The following is a 22,929-nucleotide window of genomic DNA, read 5'->3' on the forward strand; positions in this document are numbered from 1 at the left end:
TGCCTGCCTTGCCAGTCGACGTTCGTAAATGGCGACGTACCGATGTCGAATGCACGTAACGAACTGGTAAATCGTCGTACGTGATGACGGCTCGTCACTGAACATCGGACGGCGATGGGCACACAAAAGCCGGAAGAATGGGCGAATTTGCTGATCACACGTTTCGAGGAACAGGTACATCTCAGCTGTGACTCGAACTACGAATCTGTTTAGCATTCCTTTTCTCTTCTATTCGTCTTCCCTCTTCGTGCACCCTTCCCCCTTCAACGCCCCTCTCTTTCTTATCTACCCTCTTCCGGTGCTTTCTCTTATTGCTTCTCACTCTCTTCCTCTATTTACTTTCCACTTTTGTATTCTTTTTTAATCTCTTCCAGTATGGTGTCCTTATTCTCAGTTTCTTCTTTTTTCTTTTACTTTTCTGTTTCTCGCTTCATTAAAAGATTATTCATTTAGAAAAAATTAGTATTAGTTTTATTGCTTTTTGTCGCTCCTCATTTTCATAAACTCTATCGAAGAAATAGCAGTTAAAATTAGGAGAAATTATTGAATGAACGATTATTCGAAAGACTGGCAACGGTCAATCTAATCGCTCATGTAAATTTGACACGATTTGTGTGTAGCAATTCCTGGTAACCAAATGCAAGAAACATAATTTTCATTGGTGAGTGAAAAAGTTAAGGCATAGAGTGACACAAGTAATATTGAATCGGCAATTTTTACATCAGTAAATTTTCTAAATATCATTTTTCAACACTTTAACAATCGTCTGCTTCACTAGAAAAATTCAATTCTTTCCATATTCTGTACGACGTGACACGATGTGATCAGGCAAGGTATGTATTTATGTATAGAACAATTCAATGTTTCTACGGATTACCGATGGTAATGGTCATGACCAACAATTGTTTAGGTAGAATTTCGAACGGAATAGTTAAAAATTGTGTTGTTTATGATTTTTATGTGCATGTATTTTCATATTTGTTCTGTTTCCCTTAATTTTTTCTCCTTTATTAGTGGTGAAAGTATAAAAGATATTTTCTACACAGTATTTAAATATTATTTAATGATAGCGTCTACTTTACAAATGTAGCGATTGTACCTCATTTTCCATAGGTATTCTAGGATTTGCTACAAATGTAAAATAGATTTTAAATGACGCAACGACCCTAAATCAATCTCACAGATTTCACAGCAAATAAAGTGGCATTTAGTATAGAAATTTCAATCGCTATATTATCCCTATTATTAGTAGTAGAAATAATTAATGATTGGTATCGTTATTTTTCTGGATGCATTGTCATTCATTTGTTCGTTGATTCGTTCATTCATGGGAAGATACTTTCTCGCGGTCTCCTCCCTCTACATGCCGGGGAGTCCACGATTTGACCTTCGCCCCCTCCTCCCTTTCCTCTCCACCCCATTCAGTTAAGATACATATAGGGTGTTCTAAAATTCATCTACTATTTCAATAATTTGTTAAGACTATTATTTTATTATTATCGAAATAAATAAATTGCAGAACTATGCTATATATATATTTATTTATTTATTTATTATATATTATATTAAGTATATGTATACTTGCAATTTTAGAACAATCGATTTTTTATTTTATGAATATTTAGAAAATTGTTCGGATCAATATCCGATGACAATGAAAATTCAGGTCATCCCTATCATTCGAAGTTAATAAGTTAAAATACATTTACAAAATAGAGATTAATTTTATTTCGTTTTTCTAACACTCATTAGGTTTTTTGAACCAGTTGAAAGATAATATTCTATAAATATGATGTAATTTTACGTATACCGTTTACATGAGTAATTTTATTATGTATGACATCGTCAAGAAGGATGGTGCAAACAATTTATTACATAATGAAATTCAATATTTCATGCAAAAGAAGTTTAAGATTGAGTTAGAGATACCCTATAGATTATAGAGTTTCATTCCTCATCCCGTAACCCCTCTATACCTGTATCCTACACAACATCGCATCCGTCGTGTCACGGATACATGAATGAAACTTGCATTCACATCGCGCATGGCTTATTGAAGAATTTGAATCTATGGTATACTTCAACGCACTTTAACTGGCACGTAAAAGTATGCCAACACTTATATTTGCACCATTTAACAAGTGAAATCTATGTTATAGTGAACAGAATGATTAATTATTTGTTATTCATTGCTAATGATTATCTGTTAGGATAATAATTTAAAAAAATATCTTTTGAACATATTTTTTATATGATAATAAATTTTATGATTTATCAAATAAATACATATGTACATATGTATGTGTGAGAAAATGAAGGAAAGAGAAAAGGGGGAAGTTTATATACTATTTAGTTATGCCAATATTTTATATTTTAATATTCTATATCTAAAACTCATGAATGTTATTAAATTTACTAATTTGCATTTTACATTTTGTACATATATAATACTAGTAACGTCATTTAAATTAATAGATAAGGGGTAATATAATGATATGTGTGTACAAATTTATTATATTTCTTATACATTTGATTTCTAATTAATAAAAATATATAAATAACAAATTATTATAAATAGAAATGGATAATTTCTATAATTTCACATATAGTCATATATTTAAAATCTAATACTAAATTTCTTACTTTTTGTTTTTAGTTGCCATGTCACAGTTGTCAGACCACCCACTCTCGTATGAACGAAGAAAGAAACAAAAAATGTCTAATACAAATTTCTCGATACCGTTTCTCTCTTGTAATATCCAGCCTTACCAAAATACTTCAGAATGTTAATGAAATGGTGCCATCTATTGGAGGTCAACGTATATTTCATAGTACAGATCAAGATCGGCAGTGTTATGAATCTATTACCATTATTTTGGATACCTTGGAAAAGTGTCTTGCAAATCAACCAAAAGATACAGCTAAATTTGATGAAGCTATGAATGTAAAGTTTTTGCTTAAAGAGATATGTCAATTTATAGGTAATTATGTTTCCAGTATTATTAACATAAATGTTTGAGTGCAAGTATTACTTATAATGAGATTTAAAAACGTAAATAACAATATTATTTTTAGATATACCAAATGATAATCCACAAAATGCTCAGTTAAAAACTTTAGCTAGCAAGGTTTTGTTTGCACTAAGTTTAAATTTCTTTAATGCTGTATTTAACAGAATATCATCCAGACTTCAAGAACTGGCAAAATGTGGAGACGAAACTGCTGACTATAGTGATATTGAATTAATTCAGCATATTAATGTGGATGTATATAGGTTAACAAAACTTTTAAATGGTAGTTTATCATACTTATTATTCATTTATTATATACACTTGTATATATTATTGTATATATGATAAATGTTTTTTATCAGATTATGTAGAATATATTATATATATATAACTATTCATACTGTCACTATTATTGCAGAAGCAATTCAAAAATTTAAACAGCTTAAGAAGTCAGCTCATATAGTTCTTATGAATTCTTTGGAGAAAGCAATATGGAATTGGATGGATACTTATTCTTATGAATTTGCTGAACTTCAAAAAGAACCAAATGAAGATCTGGGAAAAGCATGTGAAGAACTATTTGACATTCTTGATACATTTGCGGACAATAAAAAAGGAAGAGCTGCAGCTGTCTGGCCTTTACAAATTATGCTTCTAATACTTTCACCAAAAGTTTTGGAAGAAATAGTTAATGCCGATTTTAGTACTCTCTGTTCATCAAGACATTCGAAGAAAAAACAATTTATTGACAGTATTAAAAAAGGCCTAGGAATGCATGGTAGTTCTAGTAGACAACTAGTAGAAGCTGCAGCAGTTACTTGTATCAAACTTTGTAAAGCGTCAACTTACATTAACAATCTGGATTCAAATAATGTTATCTTCATACTTGTTCGACATGTTATGAGTGATTTGATGGCTCTACTTTTTAATCCAGGAAAAGTATTTTCTCGTGGTCAAAGCTACGTTGCCCAAGACATCGATCTAATGATAGACTGTTTTGTTAGCTTCTTTCGCATTAAACCTCATAACAACGAAGTACTTAAAGTCTGCTTGAATCTGAATTATCCATCGACGTACCAGTTTGTCTTGGTTAGCTCATTATACAAGTAAGAAAAGAAATATTTTTGTTCATTCATAATTGAATATATCTATATAATCATATTCTATTGCAAATATAAAATTATATATTACATGTTATAACCAAACAATATGTTTCATGAAATTCAAGGGAATAATAATTTGTTAGTTAAAAACTTAAACATGTGATGATAAATTTTTGACTTATAATTGTAATGTTCTGAAAAAGAATTTTGTTATCATTATTTTAAATGAAATAATTAATTTTTTTAATAATATTAATATGGTATTTATAATTTTTATTTTAGAATCGTAACTCAACCAAGACTGCCATGGTGGCCTCAAATAGATCTTCTATATTCTCGTAGTGCAGAACTTAGAAATATGTTTATTGATATTTTAAATAAAGTCACACAGAGTTGCATATCACACACACCATTACGAATGATTCAAAGTTTAACACTTAAAGGTAAAGAACAAAATAAGTACAGAGACCGTGGAGAAGAAGTATCGAGTTATAGAAATTTACTTTTATGGATGGTGAAACTTATTCATGCTGATCCTATGTTATTGTTGAATGTAAATACTTTATATAAAAATCTCAATTTTAATTCGCAGGAAGATCCTTATACATATATCTATATATATGTGTGTTATTTATTTCGCAGAATCAGGGAAAAGCTGGTCATGAAATTCAAAGTTCAACCTTAGAATTGATTAATGGTTTAGTTTCACTAGTTCATCAACCAACAATGTCAGACATTGCTTATGAAGCAATGGAAGCATTATTGGTATTACATCATCCAGATAAAATAAAAGCATGGAATCCAGAAGCACCAATGAATACCTTTTGGGATGTTAGTTCACAAGTTCTGTTCTCAATTTCCCAAAAATTGATTCAGCACCAAATCGTTAATTATACTTGTATATTAAAATGGCTTAGAGAAATATTAATTTGTAGAAATGCTTTTCTGGCACAAAATAAGGATTATGCTAATGTGGGTAGCCAGATTGCTGTTTGTAAGCAAGCACATATTAAACTTGAGGTTTGTTTAGATCTACAATATATCACAGAACTTTTTTTTTAATATTATTATATTTGTTTTTTAATTTATTGCTTTTTATTTTTCAGGTTGTATTTTTCATGTATTTGTGGAGTATAAATATGGAAGCAGTTTTAGTATCAATGTCTTGTTTTGCATTGCTTTGTGAAGAAGCAGAAATCCGTTGTGGTAGTGATGAAGTAGCAGTAACTTGTTTACTTCCAAACTATCACTTATATCTTGAATTGGCACAAGCTTCTACTGTGTTAATCACTGGTGAGTTTAATTGTCCAAAATATTATTTCAATTTATCCTTCATATTAAATACCATATATTCCAAAGTTGAAGTAGAAATTCGAACCGAGATATAAGTGTAAAATGACATTACAATCTTAATTTTGTTTTATCATACTTGTATATAAAGGGAATATTTTTATTTTTTAAATTATTTTATAATATTTTATTTACTTCTACATGAATATATTTTATATAAAATCATAATACTACCGATATGTACTTCTACTAAAAACCTTTAAATAGAGAGATTAACATAAGATAGCATCTTTTTTTAAACTAGTTTCGGTTCGGGTACCTACTAACAATGATTTTACTTGAATTCAAACATTCATTCATGAATTTTTGAATTCACTTTGTATTTTGATTAGTATAACCCTTATATGGCTGCAGTAGAGTATTAAAGACCTTGTTACCATAACAGCCAGCGGGGAAAGTAAGCTATGCTATCGTGATCATAATTATGGTAAGTGCAATTCAAAATATTATTCGCATACATGTATACAGGACTAAGATCGTTTTATTTTTCTTTACTATTCTAATTATTATATGCAATAGTAGAATAATTATTTTGTGATTAACATTAGTGCATTTTACAAGCATATTATATCTTTTTTAGGACGTGCTGCTTTACAAGAAAGAATTATGGTCTTATTGAGGAAAATAGAACACTGTGTAAATGGCATACAACCTGTATGTATATACATATAATATATATAATGGATATATGCATATATACTGTATATATTATTATATTAACAATAGTAATATTTTAATTTAAGAATTATTTTTCAAAGAAAAATGTGCAAGTTAGATTATTTTAAAGATAATATAACATGATGTAAATGTAACTTGTTATTATAAATAATTTTACAAAATTTATTTATTTAATGTTCCTTTAATGAGAAAAAAGATAATATACTCATAAAGTTTCCTTCTTTTTATTAGGCTTGGGAAGAAACATTTAAAGCTTGGGAAATAACTTCGCGGCAGTTAGTGACTTATCCCAAATCTAAAACAGAAGATAGTCAGATAGAATCATTTCATCGAAGTACAGGGAAGCGAAGAGCATCACACCAAAATTCAGAACATGAATTAGAAGAACAAATTAATGAGTGGGCTAATATGACAGGATTTCTTTGTGCTTTGGGTGGAGTATGTTTACAGAAACGTTCTCCAAATAGATCATTGTCAGGAATGCCACCAAATTCAGAACCAAAAAGGAGTGCAAAACAACAAGATCCTACACCTTGTTTATCAAATCCAAGTCAGGAAGTGCAATATTGTACACAATTTGTTTATAATTTATTACGCCTATTAATTTGTAACAATGAAAAATTTGGCAATCAAATTCAGAAACATGTAAAAGAATTGGTTGGGCATGAAATGAGTCCTGCACTATATCCAATTCTTTTTGATCAGATTAAAAGCATAGTCGAAAAATTTTTTAATCAACAAGGTCAAGTTATAGTAATGGAAGGTAATACGCAATTCATTGAGCATATAATATTCATAATGAAGAATATCCTAGATTCTAAAACAGATCAACCTTCTGAATATCTTGGAATGACTAGCATAGAAGGAATGATGTTAGCAATTGTCAGATATGTTAGACATTTGGACATGACTAAACATTCTATTCTTATCAAAACAAAATTGTGTCTGCTAGTCGAAGCAATGATGAAAAGACGAGATGACTTAGCATTCCGACAGGAAATGAAATTTAGAAATAAACTTGTTGAATATTTAACTGATTGGGTGATGGGTGCTACTCATCAAATTACTCCATCTACTAGTGGAGACTTGACTGTTTACACACGGTATAGATGACTTTTTCTATGAAAGATATTTATATTAAATAATATTTTCCTTTTTGCTTAATTTAATAACTGTTTAATTATATATTATCATATGTACAGTGAAGATAAAATACCTATTGATTCGTTATAATTGAGTAAGAAAGCAATATTATTGAAACATATAGAAATGATCAAATAATTAATTAAGAATTAATATTAAAAAATTAGCTGTGCATATATTTTCAGTGCATTTAATTTATTGCAGATGCAGTTTTATTGTTTATTAAAGAAATTAAATATTTTTATTAATTTATATCAAATATTTGGTATAATCTTATTATAATATTATATTAAGTCTCTGTCTAATATAATGAATTATACGTATATATCAAATATGTTTGTTTTATTTGATTTTTAGAGATTTAGATCAAGCATGCATGGAAGCGGTCGGAGCATTGCTACGAGGCCTACCTCTTCAACCCGAAGAATCCGATCGCGGTGATTTAATGGAAGCAAAATCTCAGTTGTTCTTAAAATATTTTACTCTCTTCATGAATTTATTAAACGACTGCAACGAAGCAACTGGCGAAGAAAAAGAAATAGTATCTCAACAACCATGTTTAAGTAGTGGCAAATTATCTACTTTACGCAACGCTACTATACAAGCAATGAGTAATCTTCTCAGCGCAAATATTGATAGTGGATTAATGCATTCTCTAAGTGAGCAAAATTATAATTTATTTATTCGTGACACTGATATTATTGATATTATTGACATTTATTGATGGCTTAGTATTATTGATATAACATTAAATATTATATTAAATTTTCTACCGACTTTTGCAATTTTTTATAATTTTAAAATTTTTATATTTGTAGGTTTGGGTTACAATCCAGATTTACAAACACGGGCAGCATTTATGGAAGTTCTTACCAAAATTCTACAACAAGGAACGGAATTTGATACATTAGCAGAAACAGTATTAGCTGATAGGTTTGAACAATTGGTTCAACTTGTTACAATGATTAGTGACAAAGGAGAATTACCTATTGCAATGGCCTTAGCTAATGTAGTAACAACGAATCAAATGGACGAATTAGCACGAGTTTTTGTGACATTATTTGATGCTAAGCACTTGTTATCTTCTCTCTTATGGAATATGTTTTATCGCGAAGTTGAAGTTTCTGATTGTATGCAAACATTATTTCGTGGAAACAGTCTTGGAAGCAAAATTATGGCATTTTGTTTTAAAATTTATGGTGCCAGTTATTTACAAAATTTATTAGAACCATTAATTACTCCGCTATTAGATGATCCCACTACTGGTTTTGAAGTTGATAGCGCTAGAATAGATGCTAATGAAGATATAGAAAAGAATGGTCGTAATTTGATTGCATTAACTCAAAAAGTATTTGATGCTATAGTATCATCAGCTGATCGGTAAGTTATTAGAAATTGTATAGTTAATATTAATATAAATCATTTCTTAAAGAAATTTAGCTGTTAATTGACATTATATTAGTTTCATTGTATTTTCACAGGTTTCCACCACAATTGCGGTCTATGTGTCATTGTTTATATCAGGTACTCAGCAAAAGATTTCCACAGTGTCCACAAAATAATATTGGAGCTGTTGGAACTGTAATATTTCTGCGATTTATTAATCCAGCTATTGTATCACCTCAAGAAATGGGTATTGTAAATAAGCCTGTACCTCCGCACATTAAGAGAGGTCTTATGTTAATGTCTAAAATTCTTCAAAATATCGCAAACCATGTAGAATTTAGCAAAGAACAACACATGTTACCATTTAATGACTTCTTACGTGCACATTTCGAAATTGGAAGAAGATTTTTTATACAGATAGCATCAGATTGTGAAACGGTCGATCAAGCTAATCATCCGATGTCGTTTGTGTCGGATGCCAATGTTCTAGCATTACATAGATTGCTTTGGAATCATCAAGAACGAATTGGTGATTATCTTAGTAGCAGTCGGGACCATAAAGCAGTAGGTAGAAGACCTTTTGATAAAATGGCTACATTATTGGCTTATCTTGGTCCTCCGGAACATAAACCAATAGATTCACAGTAAGTAACAATATTAAATACATTTCTTTTATTATACAAATCATTGTTACGAATGCTATTTATGCAATTTTCATATGTATATTTAAGTGTATTTATTTAATAGCTTACTTTTTTCATCGTCTTACGCTCGATGGTCAAACATTGATATGTCTTCAACTAATTTTGAGGAAATTATGGTAAAACATAATATGCATGAAAATGAAGAATTTAAGAGTATCAAGAATTTAAATATATTCTATCAAGCAGGAACTAGTAAACAAGGGTATCCAGTGTTTTATTATATTGCAAGACGATACAAGTATGTACCTTATAAATTTGTTAATGTATATGTTACAGATATGAGCATTAATTTGATTAATAAGGACTTTTTTTTATTAGACATTAAGAATTATTATTTCGTTAAGTTATTACCTTATATATTATATATTTTTTTATATAATATTTATATATTATACAAAATCATATAAGGAGAAACCTGATGAAAAATGTTTGGTTGTGTGTATGTATATTTGGATTTATAACTATGTGCTAATGTAATTTTGCTTCTATTTTTTTATAGAATTGGCGATACGAATGGCGATTTGCTAATATACCATGTTATTCTTACCCTAAAACCATTCTGCCATTCTCCATTTGAATTGGTTGTTGATTTCACTCACGCATGTTCAGACAATCGATTTAGAGCTGAATTCCTACAAAAATGGTTTTATGTATTGCCTAAAGTTGCCTATGAAAATATTCATGCCGCATATATTTATAATTGTAATAGCTGGGTGAGAGAATATATAAAGTTTCACGATAGGATTTTGGCACCGTTAAAAGGTAATAGAAAGGTAGTTTTCATAGACGGACCGGGTCGTTTAAATGATGTGATCGATGTCGATCAACAAAAATTGCCTGGAGCTACTTTATCCCTTGATGAAGATTTAAAGGTTTTTAACAGCGTTTTAAAAATTTGTCATAGGGATACTAAGGTATCCGTAAAAGTTGGACCAACAGCGATACAAATTACCTCGGCGGAGAAATGCAAAGTATTGTCGCATTCCGTTCTCTTAAATGATGTTTATTATGCATCTGAAATAGAAGAAGTTTGTTTAGTAGATGACAATCAATTTACATTGACTATTTCAAATGAAACTGGCCCATTATCTCTTATTCATCAAGACTGTGATAGTATAGTACAGGCTATAATTCATATAAGAAATCGATGGGAATTATCACAGCCGGAATCTGTATCTATTCATCCAAAGATAAGACCTAAAGATGTACCTGGAACATTATTAAACATGGCATTACTGAATCTTGGTAGCTCGGATCCAAATTTACGAACAGCAGCATACAATCAACTGTGTGCTTTAACTGCAACATTTGATTTAAAAATAGAAGGACAACTCTTGGAAACATCTGGACTTTGCATACCATCAAATAATACTATATTTATTAAACATTTAAGTGAAACCTTAGCTGCAAATGATCCTCATCTTACACTGGAGTTTTTAGAGGAATGTATACAAGGTTTCAGATTGTCAAGCATTGAGTTAAAACATCTTTGTTTAGAATATATGACTCCGTGGTTAAATAATCTTGTACGATTTTACAAGCCAAACGACGAAGGAGGGAAACGCCAGAAACAAGTTACAAAAATTTTAGAGAAATTAATTACATTAACTATTGAGGAAGTGGAAATGTATCCAAGTATCCAAGCTAAAATATGGAGCACAATCGGAAGACTACCCGACTTAATAGATACAGTCTTGGATAATTTCATTCAACGTAGTGTCAGTTTTGGACTTGGTTCTCCTACAGTTGAGATTATGGCAGATACCGCCGTAGCTTTGGCTTCTGGAAATGTTCAATTAGTGGCAAAGAAAGTAATAGGAAGACTTTGTCGAGTTGTTGATAAAACTTGTACTTCTCCAACACCGTTATTAGAACGACATACAAGATGGAATGACATTGCTATTCTAGCAAGATATTTATTAATGCTATCCTTTAATAACTGCTTGGACGTAGGAAAACATTTACCATATTTGTTTCATACAGTGACATTTCTAGTTTGCTCTGGAAGTCTGAGTATGCGTGCTTCTACTCATGGTTTGGTCATTAATAGTATTCATTCGTTATGCACCTGTAGTTCACCTTCCTTTTCAGAAGATACTTATCGAATATTACGGATGAGTTTAGATGAATTTTCTCTTCCAAAATTTTATTTACTTTTTGGAATTAGCGAAGTGAAATCTGCTGCGGGTACAGCATTTAGATCTAGTTATAGACATTCGAATGAAAAATGGTTTAGCAACGAGCGTAGCGTTACAGGAACATATGATAAAGAAAGACTTTCACTAACCAGTTTAGAAATTATTACTGATGCTCTTCTTGAAATTATGGAAGCTTGTATGCGGGACATACCACACTGTGATTGGTTAAAAACTTGGACTTCTTTAGCAAGGAATTTTGCTTTTTGCTTTAATCCCGCTCTTCAGCCTCGAGCTTTGATTGTTTTCGGATGTATTAGTAAAAGCATAACTGATCAAGATATGAAACAGTTACTAAGGATATTAGTAAAGGCACTCGAGAGTTTTAATGATATCGTTTTGTTGGAAGCGATCATTATGTGCCTTACTCGATTACAACCTTTGCTTAGATCTGTAAGTTACATAATAGTTTATTTTTTATTATTAATTTATTATTAATTATTTATTAATTACGTATTGATTAATTATTTTGTTTATTGTTACGTATCAATATATTTCAAGGAACGTGATGTTAGTGCAAATTGTGCCTTTAATATATTATTAAAGTTAAATCTTATATTTATATTATACAAAGTAAAGTTTATTCTATTATCATGAAGTTCGGTAATAATTACTAATAAGTATCATTAACATAATGATTTCATAACTTTACAACAGTGAAGTTGTTGGAATTTTAATTAATCTGAAATTAATTGTTTATATCTATATATATATTTATATTTAATAATATATACTATTATAATATATATTTATATATTTTCATATTTTCAAGGAATCTCCTATACATCGATATTTATTTTGGGTTGCAACATCAATTCTTCAATTAGATGAAGCTTCTTTATATGCCTGTGGTTTAGCACTGCTTGAGCAAAATTTACACACTCTGGATTCTCAAGGAACTTTTGATGACAAAGTAAAGATTTCTGTATTGTATTAGATAATCATATTATGTGTTCATCTTTATTATAAATTGCATAAATATTTTAGACCTTGAAGCAAGTTATGATGTCAACACGAGAACCTTTAGAATGGCACTTTAAACAATTAGATAATGCTGTGGGACTTTCGTTCAAATCAAATTTTCATTTTGCTTTGGTTGGTCATCTATTAAAAGGATACAGACATCCTACACCTACCACTGTTACAAGAACAGCCAGAGTATTGACTATGCTGTTAGGTATTGTTGCTAAACCATTTAGAAGAGATAAATTTGAAGTCACACCAGAAAGTGTGGCATACTTGTCTGGTAAGTTTATGTAAAATTTTCTATTTATGAATTGAAATTACTAATTATTATATATTTATATCTAATTAGCGTTAGTATCTGTATCTGAGGAAGTACGGAGTCGATGTCATATTAGACATGCTGTGACCAAAACTGTAGAATCTGGTAGCACAGATTACCTTGATATTTTGCTTCCACACAGTACAGTAAGTTATTCTTAGATTTTTTTTCATATTAAAATCATATTCTAAATTTTAAATAGAAAGTATTCAAGACATGCATTATTTATGGTCTAATGTCATTTAATTGCGCATTAATCGGAATTACTTTTACTAATACATATTTGAACTTAATTCAAGTAAAAGAACGAAAATCAGTTTATATATTTCTCGTATAACGAAGCGATATCTTGTTATTTAAAGATAATTGGAAAATTTGCTTTTCTAATCTTTTTTGCTTATTATTAATGTTATATTGTCTACTGTTAGATCGTGCGTAAAGAATGCCTTGTGGAAGGAATTTAAAAGAATTTTGTTAATTTGATGCAGTTATACATAGTTTGTTGTTAATTACAATTTTAAAGTTATTTTCACATCGTAATTTGTTTTGTCTGTTCTGTATACATAGAAGTATATAGGGTGTCTAAGTTTTAAATGATCAAACTTCACAGTTTATTTTATGAGTAGAAATAAGAAAATAATATTATATAAACATAGGTCTATAAAACCAAATTTTAGAAAAAAGTTACACAAGAAATATGAAATCTAAAGGCAATAGATGAATATTATCATGAAAAACGTATTCATCGGGGAGCATACATTGTTCGAACAGCGAGATCGTCAAATTTTACACTATCTATAGTCAACAACAAAAGTGTATCGCACAATAATTGATTCGAAATAAGAACCGATTCGTGATGCGTTCAGTGATCTGAAGCAAAAGCATCAAATTCGGAAAGTAACAAACTCAATCTCCCAAAAATATTCGAAACGTAAAGACCTAACTGAATTGATTAGTTTTCATATTCCTTGTATAATTTTTTTATAAAGCATTTACAGACTCATGTTTATATAATAATCTTTTCTTGTTTTTACTTATAGAAGAAACTAATGAGTCTGATCATTTAAAACTGAGACACTCCGTATACAAAATATCCTAATCTTTTTCATAAAATGGCATTAACTTTTTTAAATTTCAAATAAATGTGTACATGTATCGAACATTTAATATCAGAATATTAAAGAAGTGATTGTGATAAATTAAATATTATGATACAGGATACATCTAATGCAACATCAAGTAATCCTACTAATCGCCGGCAAAAGTCATGGGATCTTCTTGATCAGTCTGCACTCACTCAAGCTAGACAACAGAAACAATATTCAACTCATCAGGTATGTTTTATTTGTTAAGTACGATTACATTTTACAAAACATGTAAAAATGATTTATAAAGGCATTATTTATTTTATAATGCATTATGTATTACAGTATCCATGTTTCATTTAAAATTTGTTCAGGATAATGATAATCACATCCAAAAAAGTTTATTTTTCAGTAGATTGTTTTTATTACTTTTGTTTTAAATATTACAATAACAGTTATCTATAAATGAATTGTTTTTTGCTGAAATTTACTACTATTTACTTATATATTATACATTTTAAGACAAGAAATTGATTATTCGTTAAACAAGAAAAAATTATTATTTTGTAAGTAAATTATATAGTTTTTTTAAAGGTGTGTATCTAAATATATATATATATATATATATATATATATATATATATATATATATATATATATATATACCTACATACAAATGTATGTACATAATAAAATAAATATGTAGATAATTACACATAAGTATATATATGCAGCTCTTGATGTATTTGTATATTTGTAATTAATTTCAATTTCTGTTTCTATTTATTTCTATTTATATTAAATAATTTACAACATCTAAATTCCTTAATTTTATGAAACTTGAAATATGAAAATAGAATTTAAAAATAAGCAGATACAGTAGTTAAAAATATATTAAGATGATGTTTTGAAAATTTATAATTTACGTTGTGAATTATTCCAAAGTAAACAAAATAACAACAATATTAGTAGTCTGAAAGTTAGTAGATACAAAATTCATGCATTATAAAATAAAATTAAATTTAAGGTTTTAAATATTTTATAGGATATTTTAAAAGTGTAAATTCAATTTTACATTAAGTAATATTGTTTATTGTTTTATATTTTTGAATGAACCTGTGTTTACTCTTTCGATGTCTATGTTCGCATCTACCTATGTCTACCTTATGTCTGCCTGGAAAACACATTGTAACTTGTCCCTTATACATATCACGCTCCATCAATTTGTACAATAATGACGACGTATACGTCATTAACAAGACTGGACGGATTTTATTTAAAACGCAGCGATCCTTTTCTGTACCAACTGCGAAGGAAGCGAAGTCGAATGAGGAAGTTGAACCAAAGGTATTATTTACTCATCATATATATAATCCTCATAAACATCTCTTCTTAAATTTATTAACATCTAAACAAATGCAAATGTACATATGTATGATTTCGTAATATATGTACATATAATATATTCCCATTATAGCAGTAGCGATAAATAGCTGAAAGAAATTCAAGACATTAATTGAATTTAAATAAGTTCAATGTGAGAAAATTAAACTTTCATGTAATTTTCATTTATACGTGCATTGACATAAAACTGCATAAAGTAAGAAACCATACATATCATTTAATTTTGCCTTATGACATTTCTGCTTCAATCGTTTTAAAAATATCTACAGCTTGACCCTTGTTATGTGTATTAAAATTAAGGAAATGAACGTACGAAGTAAAATAAAAAGATACATATAAATGGTAAAATTTCTATAATTCATACAGAATCGAAGTGCCAGAGTAAGCGTGAGCAACGAAAATAATATATTGCTTGATCCAGAAGTACTGACAGATTTCTCAACTCAAACTTTGGTTCTAACTGTTTTGGTTACTTTAGTTAAAAATTCAACCGATGAAAACGAACAACGGATTCTTTATGAATATCTTGCGGAAGCCTCAGTGGTGTTTCCAAAAGTCTTCCCAGTAATGTAAGTTTTTATCTTTCAAAATTTTAAACAGATTATATTTACGTTGAAAGCATCTACAGCAATTACATTACTATTTGTTAAGTGTTACAGTAAGCTAGCGTGATTTTTATAATTTTAAAATAAAGATGCATTTAACTGTTTATTACGCTGTTCCTTGTAAATATTCAAAACACGAGGGCACATGACTTCACAGAACAATTCACTACATACGTAAAGATAGGAATGATGTTTACGGAAATAATATAAACTTGTTCCTGCGTTAATAAATAACATTAAGAAATTCGGAATGAATATCGAAGGGATTCCAACGAAGTCGAACAATACCTGATAGTTTTGAACGGAAAAAGAGATCTATTACAGACATTTAGTAATTTGTATTTATGTCGAGAGAGCTCGTTTAAAATAATTATTTAATAATTATTTATATATAGTTATTAGATAATTATAATTAAATACTATGAAGATAAGATAATATGAAAAAATATCTATAATTCTCAAATCTTCAAATCTTCAGCATCTGGAACGGATACTTCTATATGTGATACGCTATTCACAATTATTTCACTTTGCTTAATGAATTTATTTCTGTCGAGAATCCAATGTAAGAATTTATTTAATTTAATGTAAGAAACTAGGAATAAGAATGCAACAACCTCCATGCAATAGACTCTGTACCTAGAGTACAAATAAATTATTATTATTTATTATTATTAATTTGTTTCTACATTTTTTCGTTTCACAGCTGTATCTTAGCCTTAGTTGAAATATAAAATAAGTATGAAAAACAGTAACATGAACAATTTGGTTTGCGAGAAATGACATTTAAAATAACGCATATGCTTACTGAGACATTTAATATTACAAAATTCCATAAACGTATACTTAATACTTTTTAAATGAATTTAAATCTATTTATAGTCATAATTTGCTTGATGCAAAAATCAACAATGTATTATCCTTTTGCCATGACCAAGGGATATTGAATTCTGTACAAGCAATTATACAAAATATGATAGCATGCGAGGATACAAGTCAACAGCAGTTACATTACTTACAAAGTTGTGGTTTTGGTGGATTATGGAGATTTGCAGGGCCATACACAAATGTAAGTACCCTAGGGTGAGACGGAGATAGTAGTGCAATCGAAAAGGGAGTAATTTTTCGTAAAGAAACAAGTAGAAAATGTAATATAAATTTTTTTGTCCGTAATACGCAGCAAGTGATAATGAGCACGAACTGTCAGCCGTGTCATGTCGTTACCGATTGTTGCTGTTCGAGCTAGCTTTTATGAACACAGATTGATAATATAGTACTTAACGAGATATAGTGACTTAAGTACTACAAGAACTTCTTTCCTTTTTTAATTTTTTACCCGAAATCACCCAATAATTCAAGTTCTACGTAATCTTTTTGATTGTTGCATTTATAAGTTTACATTGATGTATGTCGTAGTCCAATTGTACAGCCGAAAGCGCTCAATTATTTGTTAATTGCCTGGAAGCCATGGTGGAAACGTGTTTACCGATAGATGAAGTTGAAGCGTTAAATAGCAATGAAATCTCGAGTGAAAAATGTAAACGATCCGATAGTCATCAGTCAGAAGTCGCACAAAAAAACAAATCTTTAACTCATGGAGGAGATCGGACAAGTTCTCGCGCTTTTTCGGAAAAAATGGACGAAACTTCTCGGAGTAGATCTTCTTTCATTCACTTAGAGTAAGTTAACAATAACGATTGATTATTATTTGAGGCTGCCCCAAGTAAATATATCGAAAGATACATATATGTATATAGGTGCTACGGATAATGTTGAAACAGGTTGTAAAATATGAAAGGGGACATACATATATGTATAACATACTTACATTTATTCTGTCTTGCAATGATCCTGAAAAAAATACTATGAAGGTTAACTTCAGATTCAACTCAATGCCAGACTAAAATCCTTCTTATTGACTAAAATCCTCATACAGTGGCCTTGACGCCTTTGGAGAATCTTCGGGATTTCCAATAGGATACATGGTGCTTCCCTCGCACCGTACTTAGAGTTCATGGAAGGAGTTAATAGGACTCCGTCATTGTATTTTCAGTCTACAATGCTGTACTGTAAGATCCACATCACACGCTGCACAGTTGTCAGTGGCAATTGAGAGGAATCAAATTTACAACCTTCGGGCAGAAAGACGGCACTCTGCACTCTACACTCTACACTCTAAATATTACCTACTCATGTGATTTGCATACGTTATTTTCGAAATAAGAATTTTCAAAATTGGCATTGTGTATATCTGATATTTACAATGGGAAAATTACTCGATCGGACTTTGTACTTACATCATAGTTACCCTAAAAAGAACCGATTTCGTGTGTGAATGTCCTTGATAAGTTTAGTTTAATTTAACATAAATGTTGAAATCGTTTGCTTGGAGAGGTTTATTTTCCTTTGAAAGAATTCTTTATAATCTGTAATATTGCTGCCGATAAATTTTTATTTGCTTATGTTTCATATCGTCGAGTATTGTTGGGAAATATTGTTTCTTAAATGTCGCTAATGCTAACAACATGTTACCTTCGAAAATCGATATATCTTGAAAATGACTTGTGCAAAAGATATATAATTTACTTACAAATGTTACACAAGTATTTTGATAGCAATTACAAGAACATGTAGTAGAAAATATAGATTCTAATTTTAACACTTGAAGTTAACTTTCACAAGGCTTATAAAGGTTATAATAAAGTCAATGAATGTCAGCATGATCCATTTCTGTTAATATCTTACAGCTTTCGTGTGGAATATTTGTTTATACGTTTCATCTTTCGAAACATTTACTTGGGGAAATATAATTTTATTATATAATACAGTCGTATATTGTTTTAAAAAAGCATCTTAATATAATATTTTTTAAGAAAATTTAAAGTATTAATAAAGGTAGTAAATTTAGTCACAGTATAGATAGCAGAGGAGATGTTTCATTGGATTCTGTGGGTCAAGGAGAAAATACGAGTAGTAGTAACAATTCACAATCTTAGCGATTAATATGTGAACCTAAGAAACAGTGGGGTAAACATGGGCGAAAAGGACAAGTTGGTCAGAAGTTGCAAAGACAATTGAGGTACGTTTAGTTTCGAAACTTGCATGAAAACCATAGCGGTGCATGATGATGCCTTCATTTTATTAGTGAATAGAAAACAGCACTGCCTTAAGTAATAGCTATATTGAAATAATGCGTCTTTATAATACTAAAATATACATATGTTTTCAATTTAGAAACGCAAATATTTTAGCTCCGTGTTATTGCTGCAACATGTCGAATCAGTTTAATCCAATGCCGTCCACTTCATGTTAATGTACCCACTGGAATCGAAACAATTAAGCGCAATCTGTTAGTCGATATACTACTTATTTTGTTATTAGCGACATATTTCGATGGTTTTGTATTATCTTTAAATTTACGTTTAATACAACGATTAATTGTTTCTATATTATAGTGATAATATAGAAAAAAGTTATGCAATGAGTCCATCATCGATTTTTAATACGCCAGAGTTATGTTTTGTATAAATAACGATTTTTAAAAGTACAATTGTTTAAACTTTTGTAATTAGACAATTGTTGTAATTAATCAATATATATAATATTTCATAGTTTCATGGCGATAACTGAATATTCATGGATATTTTCATTCCTTTACAGCTAAATATTTTTATATCATCTGTCCCTATTTCTAAACAAATTTAATATAGTCCCGTGTTATTAGAATAAAATGATTATATAAATAGTTTATCAGAGAAGTCCAACTATATGAGTTCATTTCTTGGTAATATTTAGTGGAAGGAATGATATTATTTTCTGATAGGAATTATGATCCACTTCGACTTGAGGTTAAGATAACAAAACAAATAACGAGATTGTTGTTTTATGTTGCGGTAAAATGAAGCGGTAACTGAATCGAAAGAAAATGTATGTTTAATGAAAACATTATGTTATGGGCACCAGCAAGTCAAATTCTTGATAAAAGAATTCCATTGAAATTGCAATGAAGTAATGAAGATACTCAAAACGTTTGTGTAAATAATTACAGAACTTTCATGTACAAGAATATAAAGATATAATATCTCGAGAGGAATGTATTTATAAAAATAACTAAGAATGTTCCATGTTATCACATTTACTGCAAAGAAAAAATGCAGTTTGACTAGAATACGATTCTGGATCAGTGCAAAATCCTTCAAACAGTATGTCACAGTCATGTATGAAGAACTTATATTCTTTTCTACATAAATATATTTATTGTTTGAGTGTGATTGTATTTTGTTCGAAAAAACAATAGGGTACATGTGCGTTTTGCGCGATTGCAATTGCAAAATTCGCGTATGTTTATGAATAGAATTTCGAGAGAGTCGAGAACTCATCTCTCGAATATCATAATACAATTGCAGCTCCTTGCACTTGGCCATTATTTATGAGGCATGTGCACATATTTTTATATTGTTAATGTTTAATGAATTTAAGCAAGCTTTAATTCAGAATCTTTTCCTGTTAATATAATATTTAACGATATTTATTCATAATGGAATATTAATTGAAAATATTCAGATATTCAAAAGATATATTATAGATATCGGAGAAAAAGTGGCAAGGAGTTGACAATACAAAGACATTTTGGACCAGCATACGTCCGGTGCATTGGAGGCTCTTTTCGTCTCAGGATGCTCGAGCAACCGAACGATCGGTCATTTTTAGAGTTCTCAAAACAAAACACCAATGATTCTATTGTCTACCACTTATTAAAGTACAAAGCAAGACACGTTATTTTTTCCCGAAGCGCATAAAAGCATGTAGGAGAGACAATTTATTAGTAATTAGTGAAAAAAGAAAAAAAACAAACAGTGATCGGTAATGATAGAAGTGTCGATTTTTCTGTCGAATATCAGTTACGAAAATATGAAAAATATATACATTTAATATACATACACATAATAGGTTGATCGCAGCAATAGAGTACCCATAATGAATTCGATAATGCGTTTGTACATAGTATATAAATATATTATATGCAGGATGTTTCATAAGTTGTCGAACAATATCTAACGGAAAATTCAATGAAATTATTAATTACGTTTTCATGTATTGTATAATTGAGCATGGTTTTATTTTAATATTCAATAATTTGTGTAAAGATTTAGTTTAATTGCAGGGCATGAATTTAAAAGTGTCGATTTTCTTTTAGTAATAGACGTAAAGCTTACGAAATACTCTATATATAGGGTATTTCATACGGTATACATATACATATACATGTGTACACCACATTTGCAGAATACTAATTTAAATTAATAATAATAAGCTTGTCATGTTTTCATAAGACTATTGATTATTAATTTTCTAGGAATCAGCAGATAAAAAATTGTCCATGTAACGAATCTAAATAACTATAATACTGTCATTTTCTTGCATGTTGTATGCTAGATAATAATACTTTTATTTGGCTATAAATTTAGTGCAAAACATTTTTTAAAATACAATCAAAATTGAAATGCAGTCTGTCTCATTTTATTTATATGTTAGAAAGAATCAACTTTGAAAAGTCGATATTAATTTTATTACTGCCTGATAGTGTCTTTTTTGTGATTTTACACCAAAGATATAAATGCCATTTTATATCAGAATTTAACTAATTTTTATGGTTATTTTTATTGGTATTATTATTAATGGTATTTTTATTACACAAATATGTAAGGGAAAATATTAACAGTAAGAAAGCTAATGTATCTATTTTTTAAGAATCTTTAATTAAAAATTAACATTCAATAGTCTATCGAAAACAGTAACAATTGGTTTATTCATTCAAACACGAATGTCACATGCTAAATATATCATATCTTATGAAATACTCTGTATATACAACACATAAATACACTATATAAATATTTGTATAGCACGTACATATTTTAGAAATTTATAATTTTATGAAAACGAAATTGTTTCAAAATTGTCGAATAAGAGAATATATGTTATTATTAGGAAATACGTTCTATAGATTATTCGTATGTTTACGTCGAATGTTAATGTAAGATATACAATTTTCTAAATGCTTGTACTTAGATATTTTTGGCGCATTTCAAACGAACTGCGCTACGAACAAAGCATTGTTAATCTAGTTAAATGTTTAAGTGTTATATCTACTTAGTTCGTGCAGTACTCGTGACTATAAAACGAGAGATTCCTCGAACAGAAATAAAATAATTCTTAATGGTTTCACATTTCCAACATTGAAATTATCGAATTCCTTATCAAAGTTGAGTAAATAATAAACCAATCGATGTTAAAAGAGTATATTTATAACAGATATTCTAGACAAATATACTATCTTAATGTTTCCGAATAATTTTTTTCTCCTTCAATTCACTTCCACTGTCCTTTATATTTATTGATATAATAATATCGTATGCTGTATAGACTTAAATATATTATATTTTTAATTTAATAATATAAACATTTAAACGTGTTAAGATCATTCTTTCTCAATATACCTTTAAATTTATCGCTTTTAAAGTGTATTTCCTTTTGATGAATGCGAGCCACGAAGTTCCATATTTTATAGCTCCGTTTATTTAACTAAAAAGTTTAATTAGTGCTCTATTAAATAAATGTCTGATGTTTAAATTCATTCTTCTGAACGTAAGCTGCTATTATATGAACGACAAATTGTAAATAGTAGGGAGAATTAGTAAGCTCATATTATATACATGAACTACTTGTCCCGCGACAAGTTCAAATAGATGGGATTTTACAGTATATATATGTAATTCTAACGCGAAAATTGGTAAAGTTAAAAGCAAAGACAAGGTGTTATGATCATCAATAAATAACAGAATAAGCGTCACATTAAAATACTTTTCCGTTCCCAACAATTTAGAGATTTGTATATGGCTATGAAATCTCTCTTTCTCTCTCTTTCTCTCTCTATCTATCTATTTATCCATTTATCTATCTATCTACATATCTATCTA

The 22,929-nt window shown here is 29.2% G+C and overlaps 1 protein-coding gene across 4 annotated transcripts; it reads left to right on the forward strand.

Annotated features, from left to right (window-relative positions):
• Positions 1 to 22,304, forward strand: LOC100648493 (neurofibromin). 4 transcript variants are annotated; one of them, XM_003402188.4, is made up of 25 exons: positions 1 to 174; positions 2,657 to 2,981; positions 3,076 to 3,294; positions 3,430 to 4,117; positions 4,397 to 4,667; positions 4,757 to 5,134; positions 5,221 to 5,407; positions 5,850 to 5,891; positions 6,045 to 6,118; positions 6,374 to 7,245; positions 7,643 to 7,944; positions 8,104 to 8,665; positions 8,767 to 9,315; positions 9,419 to 9,613; positions 9,875 to 11,963; positions 12,343 to 12,483; positions 12,558 to 12,816; positions 12,886 to 13,001; positions 14,073 to 14,189; positions 15,201 to 15,287; positions 15,711 to 15,913; positions 16,832 to 17,018; positions 17,366 to 17,628; positions 18,858 to 19,028; positions 19,184 to 22,304. In XM_003402188.4, the coding sequence occupies exons 1-24, from the start codon at positions 115 to 117 to the stop codon at positions 18,943 to 18,945; spliced, it is 8,274 nt and encodes a 2,757-aa protein (XP_003402236.1). In that variant the 5' UTR covers positions 1 to 114; the 3' UTR covers positions 18,946 to 19,028; positions 19,184 to 22,304. The 4 variants fall into 4 exon arrangements, with proteins under 4 accessions (XP_003402236.1, XP_012173775.1, XP_048265755.1 ...); XM_012318385.3 differs by having other exon boundaries at positions 19,201 to 22,304; XM_048409798.1 differs by having other exon boundaries at positions 15,228 to 15,287.
• The last annotated feature ends 625 nt before the right edge of the window (positions 22,305 to 22,929 follow it).

This window comes from Bombus terrestris, chromosome 2 (assembly GCF_910591885.1).
Source record: "Bombus terrestris chromosome 2, iyBomTerr1.2, whole genome shotgun sequence".
In the NCBI taxonomy this organism is placed as follows: Eukaryota; Metazoa; Arthropoda; class Insecta; order Hymenoptera; family Apidae; genus Bombus; species Bombus terrestris.

What these genes read in the sequence shown, in the direction of transcription:
- LOC100648493 (XM_003402188.4), top strand. Translation starts at nt 115, where the DNA reads ATGGGCACACAAAAGCCGGAAGAATGGGCGAATTTGCTGATCACACGT. An exon ending in ATCCTATGTTATTGTTGAAT is followed by an intron (nt 4,668 to 4,756) that starts GTAAATACTTTA and finishes TTTATTTCGCAG; the next exon opens with AATCAGGGAAAAGCTGGTCA. An exon ending in TCTTCTTTCATTCACTTAGA is followed by an intron (nt 17,629 to 18,857) that starts GTAAGTTAACAA and finishes TAGTAAATTTAG; the next exon opens with TCACAGTATAGATAGCAGAG.